This window comes from Podarcis vaucheri (genome assembly GCF_965113315.1).
Source record: "Podarcis vaucheri genome assembly, chromosome: 7".
Lineage (NCBI taxonomy): Eukaryota > Metazoa > Chordata > Lepidosauria > Squamata > Lacertidae > Podarcis > Podarcis vaucheri.
In genome coordinates, this window is record NC_138765.1 from 31,695,415 (window position 1) to 31,722,038 (window position 26,624).

General features: G+C 44.6%; 1 protein-coding gene and 1 long non-coding RNA gene across 4 annotated transcripts in view; one reads left to right on the forward strand and one right to left on the reverse strand.

Annotated features, from left to right (window-relative positions):
• The window catches only part of LOC309537398, a 70,800-nt gene that overhangs the window by 29,090 nt on the left and 15,086 nt on the right, over positions 1-26,624 (forward strand). The window contains exon 3 of one of the 3 annotated variants that reach the window (XR_014221885.1): positions 353-1,261. The exons of the other annotated variants lie outside the window; for them this stretch is intronic. This is a non-coding gene — a long non-coding RNA (uncharacterized lncRNA). Of the gene's footprint in view, positions 1-352; positions 1,262-26,624 lie in introns of those variants that run through there. 3 annotated transcript variants of the gene reach the window in all.
• The window catches only part of KIAA0319L (KIAA0319 like), a 63,800-nt gene that overhangs the window by 13,347 nt on the left and 23,829 nt on the right, over positions 1-26,624 (reverse strand). Inside the window, exons 4-13 of the mRNA XM_082231521.1 lie at positions 25,773-26,046; positions 17,313-17,414; positions 15,269-15,366; positions 14,655-14,742; positions 11,361-11,453; positions 10,272-10,404; positions 6,735-6,963; positions 4,856-4,979; positions 2,395-2,527; positions 1,287-1,435 (exon numbers count right to left, since the gene is read on the reverse strand). Coding sequence (XP_082087647.1) covers positions 1,287-1,435; positions 2,395-2,527; positions 4,856-4,979; positions 6,735-6,963; positions 10,272-10,404; positions 11,361-11,453; positions 14,655-14,742; positions 15,269-15,366; positions 17,313-17,414; positions 25,773-26,046 — 1,423 coding nt within the window. The remainder of the gene's footprint in view (positions 1-1,286; positions 1,436-2,394; positions 2,528-4,855; positions 4,980-6,734; positions 6,964-10,271; positions 10,405-11,360; positions 11,454-14,654; positions 14,743-15,268; positions 15,367-17,312; positions 17,415-25,772; positions 26,047-26,624) is intronic.

Here is a 26,624-nt window from a genome sequence, read left to right on the forward strand (position 1 = left end):
GGATACCCTGAACCTTGAAATGAAGATACTTATATCACACCCCCCACACACACCCCACACATCCAAGGAAGCTGCAAGGTAGGAGATCAGGACAGACAAAAGGAAGAACTTTGCACAATGTATGGTTAAAAGACAGAACTTGCTACAAGACTGAGTGACAGCTACTAGCTTGGGTGACTTCAAAAGGGGATCAGACAAATTCCTGGAGGATAAGGCAATCAATGGCTACCAGTCATTATTACTATATGGTACCTGCAGGATTAGAGGCAGCATGCCTCTGGATACCATTTGCTGGTGAGCATGAATGGGAAAGTGCTATGATGCTCATGTACTGCTTGTGGGCTTCCCACAGGCATCCAGCTGCCCACTGTGTGACAAGAGAGCAGGACTAGGTGGGCCTTCCGTCTGATCCAGCAAGATTCTTCTTACATTCATCTGACTGCCCGCCTTCACCTGCATAGCAGGGAAGTTCAAATGCATCACATGGCTCAATGATTCAGGCTTCCTGCCGCTTAAGTGCTGGGAGAAGTGAATGTAGGCATGACAGAACCAAGTGTGCTTCAGGCTGGAGATTTGTACCATACCTCACAGGGTTGTCATGGGAATAACCAAGATAAAAACCAGATTTTAATACACTGAAATGTAGTGAAGGAGCAATGAGTAATAATGACGGGCAATTATGATCAACTTCCTGAAGCCTTCAGGTAGAGCACTTTTATTTCTGTAGAGCCTCTTTTCAAAAGCTTGATTTTGCAAGTGAACAGTAGAAGCATTTTAACAAGCATTAGTGCTTGGATTTCATTCTCTCACAGAAAGCCCCAGGAAAAAAATGGGATCATCTGGCCGTTTGGAAAAACAGAGGCACATGGTTTGGGCAGTGATGGAATCCAAGACTGACAGAAGAGGGAAAACAAGAGTAATGTTCTCCTGTCTGTTTGTCAACTTGCTCAGGGGGCTAAACAAGGGCTATCACACAACAACCTCACAACAATCCAGTGAGGTTAAGCTAGTCCTGCCTTGGCCAACATGTTGCTCTCAAGATGTTTTGGACTGTAACCCATCACTTCAGCCAGCAGAGCCATGCTGTTTGGGGCTGATGAGGGTTGTAACAGGTTGGGGAAGGCTGAGATATTGTTACTGACCCATCACCACCCTGTAAGCTTTCTGGCCCAAGAAGGAATTTCAGCCCATGTCTCCCTTGTCCTACTCCACCACTGCTTATCATAGAAGAGCTTCCTTATGTGGAGCCTTCTTAGCCAAAGGCTGTGTTCCCTCCAGCTACCCACCTTCCTTGACAATGACGTTAACGGAGCTCTGGCTCTGCAAGTTCCGCTCATCTTTGACAGTCAGCGTGAATTCGTACGTCCCGACCTCAAGCCCAGTGACTGTGGCGATGCTGCTGTTGGCATTTTCCAGTTTCACACCATCTGGGCCCCTGGCAAAAAGCCCCAAAAGAATCAGCATGCAGATGTCAAACTTTTGCACAGAAAAGAAGAGGAATATTCTTTGAACACTCAGCCAAGATTGTAGTCTCCCAGGTGCACTGGGCTAGGCCAAGATAATTTGTGCTGTAGGCAAAGCATTTTTTTATTCTTCCCTGCATCTTGCTGTATATTACAGGGATAGGGTGCTGCTTTCTCTTCAGGGGTTTTCCTGACTAGGATTGGAGTAGAAATTTGATTCAGTTCTCATGTAATGACAAATATGTCCAATTCATGCTTTCCAAAACAATATGAGAACTGAAACACAGACATCCATCAAAATCCGCAGACATTCAAATTTTGCAACCTAGTTCTCAAACCAAAGAATGTTCACAAAAATGCAAATATTAAAGGACAATATGCATAAAAATCAATATATTAGTGAAAGTAACATACAAAAATGCAAAACTGTATGCAAAAATGTGATTTTTAAGGGGGAAATTCATGCTAAAATACTGAGGATTTAGCTTTCATGAGGATTTTTTTTTAAACAAAATTTCACAACTTACTGAAGAAATGTGGGAAAACGAGCAAACTGAAATTGAGAAATTATTCCATTCCTGTTCCTGATCATAGCCCCTCTTCTCTATTCCATAAAAGTGAACGGAATGAAAAAGCTTTCCCCCTATTCACTTGTATGGAATACAGGGGAAATGAGGTGTAATCAGGAAAACTAGGCGGAGGCACCATTCCCCCACCCGCCCCAATTTGATTAGTTGGGAACCCTTGCAATTCTCCCATCCTAAGGAGGCACAACTACTGCCTGCTGGCTTAGGCTGGTCTGGATAATAGTGGTTTTGTTTTGTTTTTTAAGATTCTACATACACTGTGCATGTTAGGGTACGATACGGCATAGTTCTGCATTATCATGTGCAAGGTCATGTGTATGCAAGAGGGAGACAGAGAAATGTACCGTGTTTTTTCCCAAAGGAAGGATGCAATCTTCTGATCATCTGAGCTCTTGCTGCCATCCAGAGTGGTGCTGTCCACAGGCAGAGTTAGTTCTTTGTCTGGACCAGCATCTGCCTTGGGAGGCTTATTGTTTTCTGAGCAAAAGTTCACAAAATGAGAGAGATATGAAGGCACTCTTGAAATGAACTGGATGCTTATGTGGAAGGTGACAGACAAGCATAGTTCACATGAATATACAAAGCAGCCTTGAAGCAAGTCCACCTAGCCCAGTGTTACCTCTGCTGATCGGAAACAGCTCTGCAGGATGTCAGGCAGGGGCATTCTCCAGCTTCTACCTGAGAGCCTTTAATCACAGAGATTGGGAACTAAACCTGGGACCTTGTACATGCAAGCATGTGTTAACCTTTGAGCAACAAACCCTTCATAAACCCTCAGTAAAACAAAACCAAGGACGTTCCCACACTGGAAGTGTACCCTGGAAATGCCATGCTTTGTTCACTCATTTTCTATGAGGCATATATACGATATAGTCATTATATTGATATTGTCCTGTGTTTCCCCCGTACTTTTCCTATCTTTTTTCAGACTTCAGGAAATCTAATCAGTGTGTGCACCAAGATTACAACAGCACCAAAATCCCTACAGGCATAGACTGCCTACGTGAAACCCTTCAGGGTTTTTTTTAAAGGGGTGTGGTTTTGACTTTGGCAATAACATATTAGGCTGGAAAACCTATTGCCATACGTTCATACTTTGTTAAATCTTCATTATTAGCTTTTCAGTTAGTGTCATTTTATTAGCATGTTTATTTTTTAAGTTGCACTAAAACAATCTATATCCACATTAACAAAAAAGAATGCTAGTGCAAGATTAACTTCAAAATATTGTGGTCAGCATCGTTTTAGCAGTGTCCCTGCTCCAACGCATTTAATTAGCATTAAGGTAATTTTTAGCCTTAAAAAAATCAAAGTAATGACATAGTAGAGCCTAAATAAGAAAGGCTTAGCAGAAAAATGAAAAAAACAACAACAACCACACAACACAACAACCCTGCATGCTCAACTAAACAGTCCTTTCTCCAGCTACATGGCTTTATCACACCAAGTAGTGTGGGAGATGCACAGCTCACAAACTATAGGAATTCAATTACAATTGTGTTTGCAGCTTATTTATCTATTCCCTCATTTCCTTTCTAGACTGCTTTATATTTTTAAGAAAAAAATATCAAAGTGGTTGAAGATAAAACATTATCTTTAAGATTTCAAAATAAAACATTACTATAGAAAGTCAAATATAAAGCTTACATTAGAAGAGCAATTATTAAGCCAGGCATGGGGAATCTCCTGTCAACCCTAGCCACTGGGCATGCTTGCTGGGGCTGATGGGAGTTGCTGCTGAGGAGCAGCAGCTGGAAGGTCAAAGGTTCCCCATACCTGGATTAGGTAGTACTAGCAACTACTTGCTTGGAAGCATCCTAACACTCCTCACACTAAGGGCCAATGCATATGCAACAGCATAGTCAATGATTAAAAGAATGTGAGTGGGCCACAAAATTATATGCTCTCTGCCAGATTCAAATGGTGTTTAAGAAATCTAATTAAGCACGAAATCTATCTAGTTAAGACATGTGGCGGTGGAGATCTTAACCACAAGAGATTCCCCCCAGCTTAAAAACTGCACTGTCTTCCATTCTGGATCAGTTTGACAATAGGTTTGTGTCTCTTCACAAAATGGAAGCTCACATGACTCAGAAATCAGGCTGACATTTTCATAGCACCACACAAATCAAAGGGCATACAATCCAGAAAACTGCAAGACTAGCTTTCTGCTTGGTCCAGCAGAGCCTTTGACTTTTTGCTTTTTCCTGAATAGCAATTATCTGTGCTGTACAGCAAGCTGTGTTTGAAATTGAAGGGAGTGGGTGGCACTGCTATTTGGGGAAAATAGGCTTTACAAAAAAATAAATAAAGGGAATGATCCAAAGTTACGTGCTTTGGAGTACCCATTGGTCTCAATGGTTGAAATCAATGGTACCTATAAATATGTTCCTTTGTCTGGATCACTGCCTGTCTAGAAGAGCTTATTTTCAGATTGTCCCAGTGTTGGGCATGATTAGCTACCAGACATTTATCTAGGTTCAAGAGAAAATCAGCTGCTCTCAACCAGCCCCACACACTGGCTGCACATACACCATATTTAAACTTCTCCCAAATAATCCTGGGAACTTTGTTAAGGGTTTTCTTAAGGGGTCTGGAAACTATATCTATTTGATGGCTAAACTACAATTCTCAGGATAATTTTTTTTTTTGGGGGGAGTCATGTGCTTTAAATGTCTGTGTATGAAGTCACTATCTCTTCATCCCCCTTAACCCTGGTCCCACATATATTAATGTCAAATACAGGCTTCTCATATATAATTGGGGGGGGGGAGTTTTACACACAAAAACCCTTATTAAGCGTACCAGGTTGCACAATCACTGTGACCTCAGCAGTGGACTGGTGGCCAGCAGAATCTGTCACCGTCAGCAGGTAGGTGTAGTCACCTTCACGCATTGCAGAGAGCTGCAGAGTTGAAGTCCTCACTCCCTTGGAAACAACAAATACCAAGAATTTAAGTCCCCATCCACAAAGAAAGAAAATAAAAGGAGGCTTAAGAAATGCACCACTCATTGCAAAGTTATATAAACCAGTTTCAGGTGGAGTTTTTTAAACAATCAAGTGGTTTATACATTTTGTGGAATAAATAAAATTATTTAAGAGGATACATGGGGCATGTGCTTGTGGTCTCCTATTTAGCTACTGACCAGCCCCAGATGTGGTTGGTTTCCACAAGGTTGCTGCAATATGTGCCCTCCAATCATGCCTTGGATCCATCCAGTAATTTATCCACCTTGAGATGCTTGTGGTTTTTTTGGTTTTGAAAAAACAGAAGATGGGACAAGAAAGAGATGTGTAGGTCATGCAGAACCAGGAGAAAGTCAATATAGGGGCATAGATAGCCAGCATGGCTTCCCCCCTCCCCCGATGATGCTGAACTACAACTCCCTGGAGTCCTAGTCAGCATGGCCAGTGAGAGTTATAGCCCACCAACATCTCGAAGGCACCATGCTGGCTACTATGCCTGGAACAGGGAGTTTTTCCTCCCTTTTTTGTAATACTGGAGCCCAGGATCATCTAATGAAGGACTACTATCCACCATACAATTCTGTCTAAGAATTGAGCTCTTCACTGCCCCCCTCCGCTATTAAGGTGCTAATATGCAAAACAGTGTTTTCTGCGGCAGCCTCTTGCCTCTGGAATGCCAGGCCAGGACACTGGCATTGCTTCTTCACTGCTTGGGTTTAGAAAAGCAGTTACAACTTTTAATCACACTATTTATTTATTTATTTATTTATTTATTTTGTTGCAGTTCTCCTCTACCTTCTTCTCCAGGGAGCTGCAGGTGGTGTACGTGGTTCCTCCCCCCCCCCGTTTAATCCCCACAACCACCCTGTGAGGTGGGTTAGGCTGAGAGGCAGTGACGGGCCCAAGGTGACGCTGGCCAAATGGGGATTTGAACCCTAGGTTCTTCTATGAAGAAGAGCCAGCTTGGTATAGTGGTTTGCATGTTGGACTAACATGCAAACCACTACACCAAACTGGATCTTCATAGAATTGTAGAGCTGGAAGGGACCCCGAGGGACAACTAGTCCAACCCCCTGCAATGCAGGAATCAGAAATATTGTTTTACTGTGAGCGACTTTGAAGAGTGTGATATAAGCAACTTTATATAAATGCATTTATTTATTTTTACACAGCAGCTAGGGAAATCGCTGCCACAAGTTGCGGCTGCCAGGTTGGAAAAGGGGGATTAGACAAACTGACCGAGAAAAATGCTAAGAACTACTAGTCATGATGTCTATGTAACACCTCCAGGATCAAAGGCAGCATGCTCCTGAATATCAGATACTGGGGGACACAGGTGGGAGAGTGCTACTGCCCTCATGTCCTGTGTGTGGGCTTTTTGATACACATCAGGCTGACTGCTGTGGGCTGGAAGGATAATACTAGAAATCCAACAGAACTTAATAAATGACACATAGAAAGAGCATGTACCCAAAGCGCATACAGTAAATTAAGCTCCGCAACAAAATTAGCCAGAAGGGACACGCCCTCACAAAATTACTAGGTGTGCAATGTTTGAACACACACGCATCTTTTTAAATGTTGATTAGATAAGTAATTGTTGGGTCAGAGGTGTTTACAGTGATTGAACAAATTGATTTACATGAACTTAAACATAATAGGAAATGTTTATTGAAGTGTGTTGACTCCTCTCAAGACAGAGCCCCAAGATCTTACCTGCATCTCTACCACTTTCCCTTTGCTGCTGGGGCTGAGGGACCATTCATAGCTGACAATGCCGTGGTCATCTGTGCTCTGGTTCCCATAGAGGGTGATGGAGTTTTGGGGCAGAGTGATAACTTGGTTAGGGCCTGCATTCGCTACGGGTGGGTAATCCACTGCTTTGTTCACAGTCAGGCTGGCAGTGGTGGAGTTGCTGGCACCATCCGAGTCCACCACGGTGAGGCTGAAGAGGGAGGAAGGAAGAGAATTCAAAGATCAGGACAGAAAGGGAAAAGCTCAAAGGGAGCCACCGGCCCCAAATGAAAGGGAAGAAAATTAATGGTTTAAGCTGAATATGTATAAACTTGGGGGGGGGGGGGGCAAAGACGGATGCCTGGAACAAGTAGGAGGGAAACATGCAAATATGAAAATGTGATGCTATTTTAAACAAATGTACAACATGCAACTAAAGCGATATTCAAACATGTCCGTATTTATAACAAGAAAATAAAGAAATCAAAATGCCAGATACACATTTACAGACTCAAAGTCTATTCACAAATAATAATGGTTTTATTGTAGATTTTTGTAATGTTTGTGTATTTTATTTTGCCATATACCTTAAAATATTATTTTATAAAGTGGTATAGAAATCACCTTTAATAAATAAACTCAAAGCTGTGTCAAACAGACCCAAAAAGTCTATTTTTAAAAATCTTGTTCTCTCACTCTTGCTGAGTTGAGAATTCATTCACCAATAGTAACCTATTTTTGACAGAGCACTGGTTTTACACATGTAAGAATAATGTACTTTTTTAAAAAAAATACTGTATTTTTAAAAAAATGATTACACATATCATTTTTTGGCTTTTCTGAAGAGCCTGTTTTCACATGGAGAAATTATTCAGGCAAAATCACACATGACATAATAAAATTTCTCTACACAGGATAACTAGTGGCTGAAATTATGAATTCATTCCATTGAAAAGTCGGTGAACTGAAAGTTATATGTGTGGTTTATATCAGAGGCAATCCATTCACATGTGCCAGGGATCAAGTGATGAGTGTAACCAGCTCTCTCTTAGGCAATGGCTAAACAAATAAGAGAACTCATTCAGACCAATAAACTGCATTTTGTCTGCCTAGTGTGCTTTAGCCAAGTTCACAAAAACAAAGAATGGCTGTATCTATCCCATTATTGCTGAAGTCTGACTGTTGGAAGTATTCTGCCTCTGAAACGTCATGTCAGTCTTCTGCCACTCACATTTAGTAGCTCCTGTTTAACGAATCAACTGAATTCTTTTTTAAAAAACCATGTATGCTAATGGATATCATCACAACATCCTGTGGCAATGAGTTACACAGGCCAAGTTGTTTTCTTTGTACTTCCTTTTGTTTACCTCTAACATACTGCATGTGAAGTGGCCCTACAGTAAAGTATTAAGTGCTCCTTGGGAAAGCACTGTTAATTAGCCAGCTGTGTGATGAACATTTCCACAGAGCCCCTCTGTCATTTATTTCCATTTACAGATGAGGGAAAGGGGAGGTTGGAGCCACATGGCAAGGAAAAGGCTTGGAACTGAAGCAGCAATGGTAACACTAAAGCCCCTCATTCAGAAGCTCTTTTTATAAGGAGGGGCCATAGGTTAGTAGCAGAGCCCATGCTTTGTGTCTAGTGGGTCCCAATCAGGATGAGCATCAAGCTCTGCAGTTAAAAGGATCTCAGGTCAAAGCATGCAGTGCAGCGCTAGATGGACCAACAGTCTGACAACTTCATATGTGTATCTCTCCTGGCCTCATTACTGCTGATAAGGTCAATATGCATGAATAGCCTGTCATAATTTGCTGGGGGTGTGTGGACAGGAGGGAAACACATAATTTACAGTTCAAACAATTTCATATTATATGCTAGTGGGTTCTGTAATTGCTCTCATCAAATGTCACCCATACAGGACCTGCAAGCTGGAAAAACATAAAAAATAATAGAATGAGGCTACCCACAGTCCTGCTTGCAATTAAAACAATTTAAAAGCTGGTATGCACTGTTGAAGCCAAAATATCTGTTTAAAAGACTTTCAAAATGCATTAACAAAACTTTCTTCCTAAGGATTAAGAGAGAGAGAGAGACAGAGAGCTTAGCAACTGAGATAATCAAATGCATGTGCAGACTTCACAAGTAAAAGCACAAAAATCTTTACAACCAGAATTTGGATCATTTGCTGTACAGCACACTCCCAATGTCTTCCCTTTCTAAAAACAGGCTTGTAATAGGGGCTGTGCAAGTCATTAATTATTTAAAATCATTGGTAAAGCAACGAGGAAACAGACCTTTAGAGGTGGAAAGAACCCACTTCACACATAATGCTAAGCCACACTGACTTAGCAAGAACAAACAGGTGTGTGGATACCCAGAAGGAAACTCGCAGCTGCTTTTCCCTTCTCCAGGTCTTCCTGCTGCTGCACAACCCAGGGCTAAGCCATGGTTTGGATGAGCATTACATGCACACCTGAGCTCTTGCTTTGTCTTGCTCCCAACCAAAACACAAGCAGTAACCAAGGCTGACCACTTGTGATTTGTTTTGAGAAGACAAAACACAAGCTCAGATTCACACATAACACTAAGCCAAACCACAGCTTAGTTCTGGCTAGTGTGGCAGCAGGGGGATTGGCGAGGACCAACTCAACCACAATTTACTCTCTGGGTACCCAAAGAACTTGTGTGAATGAGGATGAAGCACTTTACTAGCTCCCCAATTCCCAGGGAGAGAACACAAAGCTGAGACACACAGTTTAACCATGGAGGATACTAAAAAACATTTTTTGCTAGGCTTAGCAAATACAATTTCATTTTTCAACCTACTGAATATTTCAGCTATGAAGCAAATGGCAGACACACACGGAATCACCCTCATTCCATAACTATAAAGCTGAGGTCGGCTACACTAAACCAGAAGAAAATTGAATTATTACAGGAGAACTCTTCTTGAGCTACCTTGAACCTTTTATAAAGGAAACTCATCTAAAGATATCCTTACCCAATATATTCATTTTCAGATGGGCCTTAGAATAATCAATTTATTCCGGAACCTTTTATCCCCGACTAAAAATCACAGTGACATATTCAATAGTTATATGCCAAATCCTATTTTTATAATGAGAGAGGGTGAAAAAAATGGTTTAGAGCTAGGGACAAAATAAGCTCTGCTCTATGGCACATGCATTCCTTCCACTATCCCCCCCCCCTTCACATTAGCTGTCTAGTCACATATAACAGTTTAAATTGGGAGATTACAATTTTATGAATATAGCAATAACCTCAACCTCCACGATCAGGGAAACTATAAAATGTGACTAGGTAGCAAAAAGTTGTTGCTGGTTTGTTTTGTAAACTGTTAGCTGATACATTGTTTTCCTTGGTTTATGTGAACAAAGGGTTATCTAGCTGTTTAACATACCAAGGGCTGATTTCATTAATTGGTTTGTGTCATCTATCTTATGCTTTAGATCTAGAAAATCCAAACCAGAGGTACAATCCCAGGTTCTTTGTCTTACCTGAAAGTGTAATTTCCTGGCACCAGATTGGTCAGTTTCAGAATTGCAGTGTCTGCCGATACCTTCTCCTCCCGTAGAGGCCCCTTCAGTTCTTCCCAGTGGTAACTGACTATTTTGTCATCATCAGTACTGTCTGATTCAATGGAAACAGATAAAGCCACATTCCCAGTAAGTTCAGGAGGAATTTAAATCTATTTACAAAGTAGCTTAAGGCCATAATATCAATATAGCAACTTTCACAAGGGACAAGAGTTAATTTTATTTTTAAACTGTGAAGCTATGCTTAATGTGCCATGTGATAAAAGAAAGAGTATTTAAAATATGAATGATAGTCCCCAGAAATGGGATTGCTGAATGAAAATAGGAATGAACACACTGGTAGAATCCATGCACCATTAATGTAAAGGTCCCAGACTCTATCCCACATCACTTCAGCAAATAACATCCCAGGTAGAAGGGCTGGGAAAGATCCTTGGCTGAGATTCTGGGGAGCCACTATCAGTAATACAATAATAAGCCAAAGCAGGAATGGGAAACCTCATGCTGGGGGGGGGGGGGCAAACGTGGCCTTCCAAGCCTCTCTGCCACCCCCTCACTAGAGCGGCTTTGCACTCTTCCTGGCCTGGAGAGAGGTGTGTGTAAAAAACTAGCCAACTGTACAAAGGAAAAACACACATCTATTGCTCTGCCCACCCCTGGCATGTGGCCCCCAGAAGGTTAACAGAAGGGAATGCAGATCTTGAGCTGAAAAAGATACCCCAGCCCTGAGCTAAAGGGACCAGAAGGCTGATTCTGTGTAGAGCAGCTTCATATGTTTAAACAAGTCCAGTGAGCAGATGTTTTCCTTGTACTGAGTTGGGGCTTCCCTAGTTTAACTAATGCATTTGGCAGTGAAGACCAGTAGCTACAAATCTACATGTGCCCACAAATTGATCAACAGTCAGTGCATGATTTGAACTGATCCCAATGATACATCAGCCACATTCCTCTAGAATCCCGTTCCTTAATAGACAGTCTTGCTCAATCTCCTCCATGACTTTTATCTGAGGCTTGCAGGAATAGATTGCACTAGTTTTAGTAGGTACTTACGGCTGCCATCAATGACTGTTGAGGTAGTTGGTAGTGAGATCTCCAGGAACTGGGGTAACACAATGGCCACAGGGGGCTGATTCACTCGAGGCTCTGCGATGAAAAACAGAACTATTACAGCCACCATAGAAAGTTAACATCCTAGTCAACTGCAGCATTGTAGCTAAGAAATGGAGCTGTGAATCAGGAAGTCTAGGGCTCAAACCTCACCTCTGCCATGAACTCACTAAATGGCCTTAAAACTTGCCTTAGAAATGGGACTCCCTAGATGACTTTAGGCAAGCGAGCTCACTGAGCCTCAACCTTCCTGTTTGCAATATGGAAATAATACCACTAACCTATTTTACAGGATGATTGTAAGGATCACAGATATATAGCCGGTGAAGAGCTTTGAGTGCTTACAGGAAGTGGCACTTTCCACACGATCAATAGAAGTCACTGCCTTCCTTCTACTGCTACAGTACAGAGCTCTGAGGAATCTTGGAACATATTAAGCCCTGCTAGCAGCACCTAGTGGTATTTGGAGGAATAACTATGCCAAGAATTACTTAGTAATACATAGTCAAAATAAAAAAATTCCTTCCAGTAGCACCTTAAAGACCAACTAAGTTAGTTCAAGCTCATACCAAGAACTAACTTAGTTGGTCTTTAAGGTGCTACTGGAAGGAATTTTTTTATTTTGACTATGGCAGACCAACACGGCTACCTATCTACTACTGGAACCATGGAAGGCACCACATTGAGCCGCACACGAAAGCTCATACCAAGAACTAACTTAGTTGGTCTTTAAGGTGCTACTGGAAGGAATTTTTTTATTTTGACTATGGCAGACCAACACGGCTACCTATCTACTACTTAGTAATACATAGTTTGCCTTTCTTGCCACTGAGGAATCAAAACCAGCTCTCACACAACCAGAATGAGGGAGAAAAGGTTTCTTAGTCAGCAGAGACCTGAATCTTGGTACTTGGTACTTGGTACTTTCCATTCTAGAAGTCAATCACTGGCTATTAGAAGCCATTGGGCCTACTTCCTCCCTTTTCAGGGACAAAGGAGATCCAAGAGGATCTATGGCTGGTGAAATACAGGCTCTTTTACATGGCCATTCTCATCAATTATCTTTGTTTATATGCCATTGTGACATTCTGAAGGAAACAGTGTTGGTAAAGTTACAGATAGGTAGCCGTGTTGGTCTGCCATAGTCAAAGTAAAAAAATTCCTTCCAGTAGCACCTTAAAGACCAACTAAGTTAGTTCTTGGTATGAGCTTTCGTGTGCATGCACACTTCTTCAGATAACTTCTTCAGGTATCTGAAGAAGTGTGCATGCACACGAAAGCTCATACCAAGAACTAACTTAGTTGGTCTTTAAGGTGCTACTGGAAGGAATTTTTTTACTTTGAGTGTTGGTAAAGGTATTCCTACCACTCCCTGGAAGGGGAGGGGAGCAGCAGCACCTGGCTGCTAATCCTTCCAATCCTATTTGATCTACTATTCTACTAGATCAAATATCTCCAACCATTTCAGACACAGGACCTGCTTTTAACTCAAACATGCATTGGAAAACCCATTTTTAATCTTTCATTTGCATGGTGGTAGTGCTCCTGTTGTGACCCACCTTGAATCAGGCCACAACTCACTAATGGGTCCCGATCCACAAATTGAATACCAGTGTGCTAGATCATTGGTTCTTAACAATCAAGGCCTCCTGCTATGTTTGCAGCATCTGCCTTGGGCTATGCTATCATAGCACTGTTCATCTGTTGGGAGGGGAAAGCACCCAGACTGAATTCAGTCAAACTCCCTCTACACACAGCAGGGGAGGCTAACCTGCATTTCTCCTGACATCGTTCAACTCCAGCTCCTAGCAGTCCCAGCCAGCATGGCCAATGGTCTGGAGTGATGGGGATTGTAGTCTAACAATAACTGGAAAGGAACAGGTTGTCCACCCAGCAGTGTTTGCAACACAAACCATTACTTGGGATAGAGGGGGAGAAATCTAGGTGCCCTCCCCTACCAATCCCAAAACTCCAGGTCAATATTATTGCTGTTATAGTGAATTTGGTTACCATCAAGAAAAGCCTGGCTTTTGCGTCAATTCAAGCAGCTCCTCTAACATATCAGGTAAGCACTGATAGCAGAGGCAGTGGTGAGCAGCGACTTCATTGTCTGGTGGAAATTGCAAACTGGCAGGCAGAGAGGCAACCCTGGCATTAATGGGAAAATGGCCAAGTGACAAACACCGACAGTACACACCCACACACCTGTTGTACCCAACGTTTCAACCACCCACTCCTGGCACCACCTCTAGCTATTTTAGGCACCAGGCGAAAGCATTTTTATTCACCCTGGTCCTTAAATATTAACTTTCTACTTATCTTTCAGTGGGGTGGGTGGGTGGTGTAACTTGTGTATTTTAAGATGTTTTACCCTTTTGCATCGCTTTGAGTGCTTTGTTTCATTTTTTGAAAAATAAACAAATAAACACAATAAGTAAATAAAATGAAAATAAATATTGAGACTAAGGAGAAGGAAGCTGACTGCCACTGCTGCCACTAGGACTGGTTGTAAATAAGAAGCAGACATGGTGGCCCTGGACTGAACCAGGCAGAGGTTGGTGGGACAGTGCCACACTTGCCCTAATGGACTAGCCTCCACCGAGTCAAACATTTGTGGACTCCTGTGCACAAACATCCTGCTCTCTCAGTTCCCTGGTTTTACAGTCTTAAGTGCACTGAAATAGAAGAAAAACCTGTATAGCCAGAGATAACAGTACAGTGGGGGGAGGGGATAGGACCAAATGGGTACATAAGGGCAAATGAACAATGCTTCTATCCTATGACCTTCCAAAAAATATTAACTATGTCCAGCCTTGGTAGTAGCAACCAAATTTGGAGCAAATTCTGGCTCACAATTTGGCCTCATTTTGGCTCACAATTTGTTTTGGGAAGTGTGGATTAGTTAGGTGTGCCTAATCACAAAGCTATGCCAAGCAGGAAAGAAAATGGCAGCCACTAAGAAGAGCACTCCTGATGCTGCCACCCACCATAAAACAAGGCAAAGAAGAAGGCAAAAGTAAGCGAATGGTTTTTCGCATTCTGTTTCACCCAACACCTCCCCTCCCACTGCAAATTAAGCCAAAATTTCTCCCTGGAGAACTTGCAGTCATTTTCATTAAAACACACAATCACACACACACACACCAGCTGTCTTGCATCTCAATCTTTTGTGGAGATTGCTTTTTTAAAAAGGAAATATATAACCTACAAGCTGATAAATGTACCTGCTAAGCATACCTGGTTTAACTGTCACATTCACCATTCCTTCTCCGTGAGCATTATCACCATCTACTATCACATTGAATTCGTACAGGCCAACTGTGAGCTAGCAAAGAAAATGAACACGGCACATTAGACATGGGCAAGGCTGTGTCTACCTGTTCCCACCCCTAAATTAGACCACTACAATGATGTTAGTACCTCACAAAAAGCAACTGACATATACTGAATTATGAGAGACATGAGCCATTGATGCCATCTGCTCAGAAGAGAATAAACCCCTTCTCTATTTGGACCCTAACATCCTGCATTACCTGGGCCTTGTGCTCAGGTGGAAGTGGGGATATTTTATTTTTCTCATCTACTGTGGACTCAGCAACGCGACAAAAGCAAGGAGAGGATGTGAACTCAAAGCCTCTAACAGTTTCATTGCACCTGACACCCCAGAGAACCACTCAGAGTCAGACAATATGTAGTTAGATGGGCCAATGGTCTGACAGCATAAAGCAGCTTCAGTACATATATATGTTACACACTGTAACATTTGCTTCCCCTAACCTTGCAGCACGACAGTGCAAAAGCCTACAACTGAGATTTTAGATTTAAGAGTTGCCAAAAAGCAAGAGATTCACCTTGGATAATTTGAGAATCTGTGAGTGCTGTCCTTCCATCTCTCCACTATAGTCGGTGGGGTGTGTGATCAGCCTCCAGTCATAGGAGTAGCTAGTCCCTAAACAAACAAACAAACAAAAAAACAAATCAGAGGTCAGAAGAGCCCACTATCAAAAGAAACTGAATGAGAAGATCAAAGCAGCTCAGAAGCTTAAGCCTTATATTGAAGATTCAAACTAATGTCACTTCAGAATACTAAATTATGTTATATCCACATGTGGTGGTCCAGCACATATTGGGAGTGAAACTGATGCAATAGAAAGGAATACTCATATAAGCTGAGATTTGAAAAACAAAAAATGAAATCTTTTCATACTGATTATGGCCAGAATATGTCATACTAAATCTTGGGAAAAATGTCCATTCCCATCCCTGCAGAGTAGGAAAGTAAAATATAAGAATATCTTGCTATATGAAATCTAATTAACTGCACCAGAATTAAAGAAGGGAGACTATACACTTAAAACATCCCATCCAAAAAAACCTTGCAGTGTAAGCCATGTATCGAATACTGCAAAATAAAACGCACACTTCCACTGGCAGAGGAACGGAGGGGCGGACTGTCCCCGGCACCACTATTCTGGTAGGGTGCCATTGCGGCGCCCCCCGACATGTGCTGCACCCTGTGCGCAAGTCGAGCACCATGCCCCCGCAGGCTGCGTGCCACGCCCCCAGGATGAGCACCATGCCCCCAACTGCTCTCCACCCCCGGTAGCGGAGCATGCAGCTTCACCACTGCACACTTCCACCAACATAACATGCTTATTTAGCGGGCTGGAAATTGTTGCTTATTCCAACTGACCATCTATATTTCTATTTGCAAGGTAATTTATTTATAAATAAAATGAAATTAACACCAAATATATATAACAGTATTTATAGAGCCCTTCCAGATGACCTGTTTATGTAACATTATTCCTGATTTACTTCTACAAAGATAACATGGTAGTTAGACTATGACTGTTGAGCATGTACTCTGATTTGTTTACAGGATAGTTATATGAAAATGACCATTCATCCTGTATTCATTCTGATTTGCTTTTGGGGAGTTTACACATCTTCCCATTAATAATTAATTCATCCCACACTTTTCAGTGTATTTTGCACTTAAAGGTAAAGGTAAAGGGACCCCTGACCATTAGGTCCAGTCGTGACCGACTCTGGGGTTGCGGCGCCCATCTCGCTATATTGGCTGAGGGAGCTGGCATTCAGCTTCTGGGTCATGTGGCCAGCATGACTAAGCCACTTCTGTAGAACCAGAGGAGTGCACGGAAACGCCGTTTACCTTCCCGCCGGAGCGGTATCTACTTATCTACTTGCACTTTGACGTGCTTTTGAACTGCTAGGTTGGCAGGAGCAGGGACCGAGCAACGGGAGCTCACCCTGTCTCGAGGATTCGAAACGCCAACCTTCTGATTGGCAAGTCCTAGGCTCTGTGGTTTAACCCACAGCGCCACCCGCATCCCATTTTGCACTTACTTAACTGCAAAACGTTTTTTAAAAGTGGATTTGTTATGTTAGAGCAACAGAGCACTTATTCCACCTTAATTGTGAAAAATTAATTTGGCATGTGCTTTAATCCCTCTCACAAAATGGTAACAGTTGGCACCCAAAATATATACAGTTGAGTCAGTTCTATGCCCATCTAAGCAACCATCTCTGCTCAGGAAAGAGTCTCCCCTGGGCTCTTGTAAATATTTGCACTCTCAGGGTATATCAAAAGCTGTTCAAAGCGGAATTCAGTGTGTGGAGGCTGTGTACACACAACTGGCTCAGAACTGGCCAGTGTATCTTGGAGTTAGCCCAGATGAACTTCTTCCTGCCATGCTCATGTGGACAGGCTTTACCTGTTGATTACCAAGCAGGTTTGACTGAGCGTTTCCAGCTTCATCGCCTATCTTGAGCTGACATTAAAGGAACACGCATCTCTTCCAGCAAAACTAACAAGGTGGCAAATTCAGGTTTGCTACCACGTACTATGTGCCTTGGCCCCTTGGGATCTACCTTTAGGTGGTGGAGGCAAGACGTATGCATTCAGCTCCACTTCATTCTTTGGCAGTGTCACTTCAACACTGTCTCCAGCAGAAACTGCCAGTTTCTTAATAACTGTAAGAGAGAGAGAGAATTAAAAATTAAAAGACAAGACCATTTCACATGTTACATTTTCCATTCATATACCCAGATGCTTGTGGAAGTAGTATTGGCTCAGTTTGGATGTGATGGTAACTCATGGTTGAACTTTGCATGCAGGCCAGCCCTTCATTTCCTCCTTGCAACAGCCATTTTATTGTACAAAAAGGATATGACATTGTCACTTCAAAAAGAAGGGGAAAGCATGAGAGAGTAGAACACGTTGAGAAGTATGTATTCATTTTAAAAAGCACCGAGATGCAGCAAGGCACGACTGTAAGGAGGAGATCAAAAGCATCCACTTTCCATTCTGAACTAACCAGAGATTCTCATCATGTCCAGTGCTTTTTTCTTTTTTTTTTTAAAAAAAAGGTTAGGGGCACTCTCATTTTCCTACTCATATCGAAATACTGCCCCTCAATGAAGTCAAACTTAGATTCACAAAATGTTTAGGGATATGCATCCCCCTGTGTCCCCCCAGAAAAAAGCACTGATTATGTCTAAACTGGTTTGTTTAAAGTATGGCTTGATCCTGACATGTTTGAACAAACTAGAGTCCTCCACCCCAACCCATTTGGATACAATGAGAAACTCTGGTTTGTTTTAAACCAGAAGTGAAAGCTTCCAATCTTCCCTCACCCACACTAAGTTTAAGGGTTGCTGCTGCTGCTTGTCGTGCATGCCATGCTAACCAACAGTTTTAAACCTGTTACATCCAAAAGGGGCCATTGTGTGAATGAGTCATATGCTTCTCAATTAACTACAGCAGTTTTCAATATTCTGGAGCCTGGAATACGGAAATGCATGTTTTTGATGAGAAGCAAGCTGTGCGTAATAACCCCGGGCACAGAAATTGCTTGCAGAAATCATCCCACGTCTCAAAATTAAAGTGCACCACAAGCCCTTAGTTGCAAAGCTTTAGAAATAACAAGCTACAAATTATTAAACTATAACATCCCATTCTTTAAACTTAGATGACATTTGAGATTTTAAACTGAAAGTGAATACAAACCAACAGAATCATACAGAAATGTGAGGGGATGATTAGCTGCTTGTGCTTAAAATTGTGCCCCCTCAGAGTTTGTGCGGCTCCACAAACCTCTGTGTGTGACAGAGCTCCTCAGACATGTCTGCTCTAGTCACTAGTAGAGTCTGACAGTGGCTGCCTGCGGAAGCGTTTCCAGCAAAGAAGCTCCTTAACGGAAACGCGTCTCCTGGACTCACGACGTGGCAGCTTCCGGCGAAGTATGGGTCTCCCTACGGTTGCTTCTGACACCTCCCCGCTGTTTTCGCTGGACGTGTCTCTCACCCCTTTCTCTCCCCTGCTAGTTCCTGCCTTGGCTGCTGCGTCTCTCTCAGCATTACTGAGATCCTCCTCCAGAGACCCCTCGCTCCCCCTGCTGGTCCCTGCTTTAGCTGCTGACTCTCTCCCAGCCTCTGGGAGCCCTACCACCTCCCTTTCCTCTGATGTCAGTTCCCTGACATCCACCTCCCCTCCAGGGCCCCCTTCCCCCCCGCCCCTACTCTCTCCTCTGGGCGGTGAGGAGCTAAAACCCCGAAAAGAATCCTCTTCATCTTCAGACGTCTCGAACATTTCCCTCCATCGGTCTTCGTTCCGGCTCGCTGAATCCTCCTCCGCCTCGGAATCAGAGAACCCCTCCAACTCTTCTTCTTCGTCGGTGGTGGCGAAGTATTCCCTCCGGAACCTCGCCACTGGCTGAGGTTTACGAGGGAATCTCTGATGAAAAGTTTCTATCAAAACCTCGTCATCTACATCCTCTGCCATGACCCAGGTGTTTTCCGACTCCGGCTCCCCTTCCCACATTACCAAATACTCTACTTGATCTCCCTTCCACCTGGAATCGAGAATCTCCGCTACATGGTAGCTGTGTTCTTTTTCCTCCATAGCTGGTCCCCTATTGACCCTCCCTTCTCTGTCCCCTTTATACGGTGACAGCAACGACCTGTGGAACACTGGGTGCAGCTTCATGTGGTTCGGTAACCGGAGTCTGAAAGCCACTGGGTTGACCTGCTGCATGACTTCAAATGGGCCCAGCCTTTTGGGTCTTAACTTCTTACAACCCCCTTTGAATGGTAACCCTTGGGTGGACAGCCACACCTGGTCCCCCACCCTAATGCTTTCCCCTTCCCTTCTGGTTTTGTCTGCCTGCCTCTTATATTCCTCCTTAGCCCTGTTTAAGTTAAGTTGGAGCTGGCGATGGATCGCTTCCATTTCTTCAACGAACTGTTCTGCAGCTGGAACGCTCCAGTTCTCCCCTTCCCCCCCTGGGAAGGCTCGGGGATGACACCCGTGATTAGCCAAAAAGGGGCTCATCCCCGTGGACACGTTCTCTGCATTGTTGTAGGCAAATTCTGCCAACGCCAGCTTCTCCACCCAATCATTCTCTCTGTCATTCACATAACACCTCAAATATTGCTGGAGGACACCATTAGCTCTTTCCGCCTGCCCGTTGGTTTCTGGATGACGGGCAGTTGAGAAATTCACCTCTACATGCAATAAGCTCATGAGCTTCCTCCAGAACCTGGAAGTAAATTGTTTCCCTCGGTCAGAAACCACCCTCAAGGGGGCGCCATGCAGCCTAAACACATTTTCCACAAACAATTTAGCGGTTTCTTCCGCTGTGACCGCATGTGAGCAGGCTATAAAGTGGGCCATCTTGGTTAACAGGTCTACCACAACCATGATGGCTGTTTTCCCTCTGGACCTTGGCAGATCAGTCATGAAATCTATTGCCACTGCCTCCCATGGTCTTTCCGGCGTGGGTAGTGGTTCTAATAAACCTGCCGGTGCCCGCCTCTCCCCCTTGGCTCGTTGGCATTGGTCACACCCTCTCACATACTCCCGCACATCTTCCCTGACCTTGGGCCACCAGAATTCCCTGGTAACCAGCCACATGGTTTTGTGTTGCCCAAAATGCCCTGCTGTGGGGCTATCGTGCAGTTGCTTGAGTACCTTTTCCCTCAATTCCCCTTCAGGTATATATAACGCTCCCTTGTAGTACAACGCCCCGTTTCTCTCCTCAAAACCCCCGGGTTTGTCTCCCTCCCTCCTGAGACCCCTGAGTTTGTCCTGGGCGTATTCATCCTGCACCGTTCCCTCTACCAGTTCCCTTTGCCCCACCAATGCCGCCCCACACACCCAGCGGTCCTCTGGAATGACATGGGTCTCTTCGGGTGCTCCCTCCCCCTCCAAATATTCAGGTTTGCGTGAGAGAGCGTCCGCCCTAACGTTCTCTGGGCCTGGCACGTAACAAATCTCAAAGTTAAATTTGGAGAACTCCTGGGCCCATTTCAACTGCCGTTGGTTGAGCACTCGCGCAGTTCTCCAATACTCTAGATTCTTATGGTCCGTGCACACTTGCACCTTATGTTGTGCACCAATTAGCAGGTGCCTCCATCTCCGGAAAGCCTCATGAATCGCAAGAAGTTCCCGGTCGTACACCGTGTAGTTCCTCTCGGATTTGTTCAGCTTTCGCGAAAAGAAGGCACACGGTCGCCACTCTGACTCCTCCTTCCCCGGCTGCAGAAGAAGCACCGCCCCTATGGCTCTGTCAGATGCGTCTGTTTCGACCCTCAGCTTTTTTTGTAAATCCACATGCAGAAGTTGTTCATCAGAGGCGAAGGCCCTTTTCAGTTCCTCAAACGCTCGCTCCGCCTCCGCCGTCCAAACAAACTTCTTTTTACTGCTGAGACAGTCCGTGATGGGCGCCGTCAGGTGGGCGAAGTTTCGGATGAACTTACGATAAAAGTTTCCAAACCCTAGGAACCTCTGCACATCCTTCTTGGTTTTGGGTGTTTTCCATTCCAGCACTGCTTGAACCTTGCCGGGGTCCATGGCCAACCCCTTGTCTGACAAGCGGTACCCCAGGAATTCCACCTCCTTGGTATGAAACTGACACTTCTCCAGTTTCACCCACAGCCTGTTGTCTTGCAGCCTGCTCAACACTTCTCTGACGTCTCTCACATGTTGCTCCTCATTCTCCGAATACACCAACACATCATCTAGGAAGGCCACGCAATTCTTGTAGAGCAAAGGCCCCAGTACGTGGTTCATGAATGATTGAAAACACGCGGAGCCTGTTTGTAATCCAAAAGGCATCACGAGGTATTCAAATGCCCCCAAAGGGGTGAACATGGTGGTTTTCCATTCATCCCCTTTCCTTATACGTATCAGGTTGTACGCCCCCCTTAGGTCCAGCTTTGTAAAAATCTTTCCCTTCCGCACCCTGGTCAAAATATCATCAATCCTGGGCATAGGAAAAGCCGCCGGCTCTGTCACTGCATTTAACCGCCTGAAATCACATACAAGTCTCGGCTTGTCCGTGTGCTTTTTATCCACAAAAAACACTGGGCTACCCCCCGCTGCCTTGGACTCTCTGATGAAGCCTCTCTTCAGGTTCTTGTCAATGAACTCTCGCAACTCCTGCATTTCCCTGTCTGACATGGCATACAACTTGCCTACAGGAAGCTGTGCTCCAGGGAGTAAATTGATCTGGCAATCAAAGGGCCTATGCGGGGGTAGTTGGTCAGCTTCCTTCTCGCTGAACATGTCGCTGAGATCAGCATACTGTGGTGGCACCTTCCCCTTCTCTATTACTTCAGTCCCTGCCAGGGTGGCTTGGGCCCCTGCTGAACCCTTTTCCCCCCTGCAGTGTTCTAAGCAATGTGCTGAACCGAAGGAAACCACTCTTTGATGCCAGCCCACCAGCGGATCATGTAGGGCTAGCCAGCTCATTCCCAAAATAATGGGAGCGCCTCCCAAGGTGGCCACATTAAACGCTATCAGTTCTGTGTGCCTTGCCACCCTCATTATCATTGGGACGGTCTGCAAGCTGACTCCTCCTCCCAACAGTTCCCTGCCATCGATCGTGGTCACCTGCAGGGGGTTGCTTAAAGGGATCGTCTGTATCTGGTGTTCAGCAGCAAACTCCTTGCTCATAAAATTGCAGGAGCTGCCTGAGTCCAACAGCGCCTTTATTTTTAGGGGGTGTCCATTTTGCAGCTCTAGCGACACTTCAATCACTAGAGCAGGTCGAGGAGCTTCTGGCACGGGCACTTTCACTGCTCTTTGGCCTGGCTGCAGTGCCCTGACGGTGGCAACCAGGCGTTGGCTTTTACCTGCTCCGTTTCTCCCTGCTCTCCCCCCTCAACAGCTCCCACCATCCCTTGCCATTCCTTCCTCTGGGGGCAGACTCTGGCAAAGTGGCCTGGCTGTTGGCAGAGATAGCATTTCCGGGCTCCTTTTCCTTCCTTCTTAGCCCCCTCACTGGGCTTTGAAACTGCGCGCGCGCGCACTGTTCCGACTGCCATCGGCTCTGCCGGCGGGAAAGCTGGCTCAGGAATGTCTGGAATGCGGAACTCCTTCCAACGTTCCCCTCTCCCTTCCCGCCTCTCCAAGGCTCTTGCCTCCTGGCGCGCTCCAATGGTCAGCACAGATTTGGTCAGCTGATCCATAGACACCGCCAAGGGGCTCCGGGACAGCTCGTCTTTCACAGCCGAAGAAAGACCTTCTTCAAATAGCATCTGAATGGGTGCCGCCGATAAATCCCACCCCAATCTGTGGATCAGCATGGTAAATTCAGTCCAGTACTCACGGACAGATCGGCTTCCCTGCTTGCAAGCCATTAGCTGTCTGCGCACCACCCCTTCCTCAATATCGCTGGAAAACATGATATCCATTGCACGAAAGAACTTCATAGTGTCCTTTAGGATATCATTGTGCGTTGCCATCAGGGGTCGAACCCAGTCTCGCGCCCCCTTCTCAAGATGCCCAATTACGAAAGCAACTCGCGATTCCTCATCAGGGAACTCATCAAACTGCACATTAAGGGCATATTGCATCTCTGTCCTAAAGGCATGGTAATCCTTGGGGTCCCCCCCAAACTTCTGCACCAATCCTGGTACCTTTCTGGGGAACTGAGTGGTTCTCCCCTTCTTGTCTGCATCCTGAGCCCTTCTCTCCTCGAGCCTCGCCGTCTGCAGCGCAAGTTGGACCTCCAAAGCTTGATACCTTTCTTCCAAGCTTGGACCAGCTCCAACCCCTGCCTCTCCGGTTCCGGCTGGGTTGCTCATGATGCTTTCTCCTGCACAGGCAGCGCACAAAGACTGTCAGACTGCTGTGAGGGGATGATTAGCTGCTTGTGCTTAAAATTGTGCCCCCTCAGAGTTTGTGCGGCTCCACAAACCTCTGTGTGTGACAGAGCTCCTCAGACATGTCTGCTCTAGTCACTAGTAGAGTCTGACAGTGGCTGCCTGCGGAAGCGTTTCCAGCAAAGAAGCTCCTTAATGGAAACGCGTCTCCTGGACTCACGACGTGGCAGCTTCCGGCGAAGTATGGGTCTCCCTACGGTTGCTTCTGACACCTCCCCGCTGTTTTCGCTGGACGTGTCTCTCACCCCTTTCTCTCCCCTGCTAGTTCCTGCCTTGGCTGCTGCGTCTCTCTCAGCATTACTGAGATCCTCCTCCAGAGACCCCTCGCTCCCCCTGCTGGTCCCTGCTTTAGCTGCTGACTCTCTCCCAGCCTCTGGGAGCCCTACCACCTCCCTTTCCTCTGATGTCAGTTCCCTGACAAGAAATTAAACTCTTTGCTATCTTTCTGGAAAATTCAACATGCACTTTGTGCTCTGTACTGAAGGGAGATGTCAGCCAAGTGCAGTAGAGATGAGAAGAGCTGAATCAGATATGTTTCAGGAGACAATCTAGCTGCTCTTTCTCAAACTGAGAGGGACAAGAGCCTCTATTTATTCAACTGTAAGCTTAGCCTTTTGCAAACATAGCAAGAATTTGCACTATTCTGAGCTGGAAACTGAGAAGCATTTTAAGGTCCAAGTAAGTATGCAGATCCCATAAAATTTAACTCTCTGGTACTTGTTGTACCTTTGCATATGGGGTGGTATCACTGAAATTGATCTTTCTGCTTTGTTTCAATTTTAAAAGCACTCCAGTTCTTCTCAAACAGACCAGCCCTTCATTGCCCCCTTGCAACAAACATACAACAAAAATGAAATGGCACTTTAGCTTCAGAATAAGGGGGGCGGGGAGGATATGGAACAGTAGAACACCTTCAGAAGTATCTATTTAAAAAACAGAGAGGGGAGAAAAACATATATGACCATAGACCATATATAGAGTTAGAACACTAGTCCCTCAAACTCAGTATTACCCAAACTAGTGCTAGGGATTCTGTGGCCCTTCAGACGTTGGACTGCAGCTCCCATCAGTCCTGCCAGCATGACCAATAACAGGTGTGCAATGACATCTGGAGGGCCACCAGTTCCCCACCACTGGTCTACACTGCATGGCAGTGGCTCTCTAGCGTTTAGACAAGAGCTTTTCCCCAGTCCTACCTGGAGATACAAGGGATGGAACCTGGAGCCTTCTGTATACAAAGCATGAGCCCTTCCCTCAAAATACACTTGGAGAAGAGGTATAGCATGGAGGCCAAGACTGAGAGTTGCAAAATAACCTCACCTCAACCACAAACCCACTAGCTGACTTTAAGCAAGCCACACAGTCACACACACTCCCCCTGAGGAGAAGAGGACTGGCCTCCTTTACAGGACTGTTACAAAGGTTCATGAGATAAAAGAGTGTGAAGTTCTTTGAATACTTGAAATGTGTTATATAAACGCTAATTATTATAATGATGAGCACAGTTGAGTGGTACTAGCAGCCACCATTTTCTTTTCTTTTCTTTAAAAATGAGCTTTATTTTGTTTGCTGCTGATTGACAGAAACTGGGTGCAAAAGAGGAGAACCAGGCACAGCACAGGTGTGCGGAAGGGAGAAATCTGAAATTGATGCTTCTGGGGGCTTAGCCATCAGCTGTTGGTATGAAAGTCCCAGCCAGGCTGCCAGAGAAGGAGAATGACAAAGTTGGAATGGGAACGTAGAAAACAGAGATGTAAAATGTAAAAATTAAAAGCAGATCTCAAACTGAAGGTTGAAGTTAGAGGAGGGTCCCAGAAAAGGCAGCTGTACATAGTTTTTTGTAATTATTTCTCATCCGAGGCCAAACACTGTAAAACGTTTATTTCACTTAATCAAGCGATGCACAACACAAAAGAGTAGCTGTGGAAAAGTGCAAAACCAGAATGATACGTTCCTAGATCTTGTACAATATCACCAAAAGGTTTTCCCCCCTCTTCCGAACTAAGATAGCAAGATGTGATGCTTTAAACAAGCACTAGAAGAAAACTTCTGTCAAAACATTTGGCAAATGAACAGTCAGATTAAGAGCTGAGATTGTGGAACTATGCCAGTAGCATTTAAAGGCAGGCTTACAACATCTCCTCAGCCGACAGTTGCTCTTACCTGGTGTTGGAGCAGCAGTGCTGGGTTGCACAGCAGGGTTTGTTGGGACTACAGGATTACTATCATTGGTGGGGGCGCCAGTTGGAACAGAAGTAACCAGCTGCGTTTCCCCCATACCCTTCCCATGAAGACTGCTAGAAGTTGGAATGGCATCCTCCAACGAGAAAGGCTGGGTAGAAGTGTTGTTGGATGGCTCGACTTTCTCAGCATTAGCAACAGGACTGGAGAATGCAGCTGCCAGAGAGGGTTCTGAAGTGGAAGCTCCAGAAGGGGCCTAGTGAAAGCAAGAAAGGAACGTGAGAAAGCATTTACTGACCACAACATCCCAAATGGCATTTATAACCTAACTCTTATCATCACCAGTCATGAACATTTTCCCAACTCTGTCAGAAATTTCACCCCATTCAAGGCCCCATTCAGAGGAAGAGTAGGGAAAATGATGTAGTAGTAGTAGTAGTAATATTCATTATTAATGTATGTGTCATATCACTTGAGAAAAACATGTTTGGCTAGAAACAGCTGGGGGTGCGCACACGTGCACAAATTGCACATTTCTGGACAAGAAAGAGGGGGGGAATCAAGTTTCTGGAGACTGCATGCTGACTGGAGAAAGTGCATACTGCCTGGAAAATGTGCAAAATGCAATTGAGATATGCACACTCCCAGGGGCCTGTTGAAGGTTAGGTATCCTGACTAGAGAACGTATAAAATTCAGTCAATATATGCAAATTTCCCAAGGCCTATTGCAGATTATGTATCTCGACTGGGAAATGTGCATAATTCCTTCTTCATGGAATGATTATATACACTTGAATATGCACAGTGGCTTGTTATGCACATTAACCACTCAGT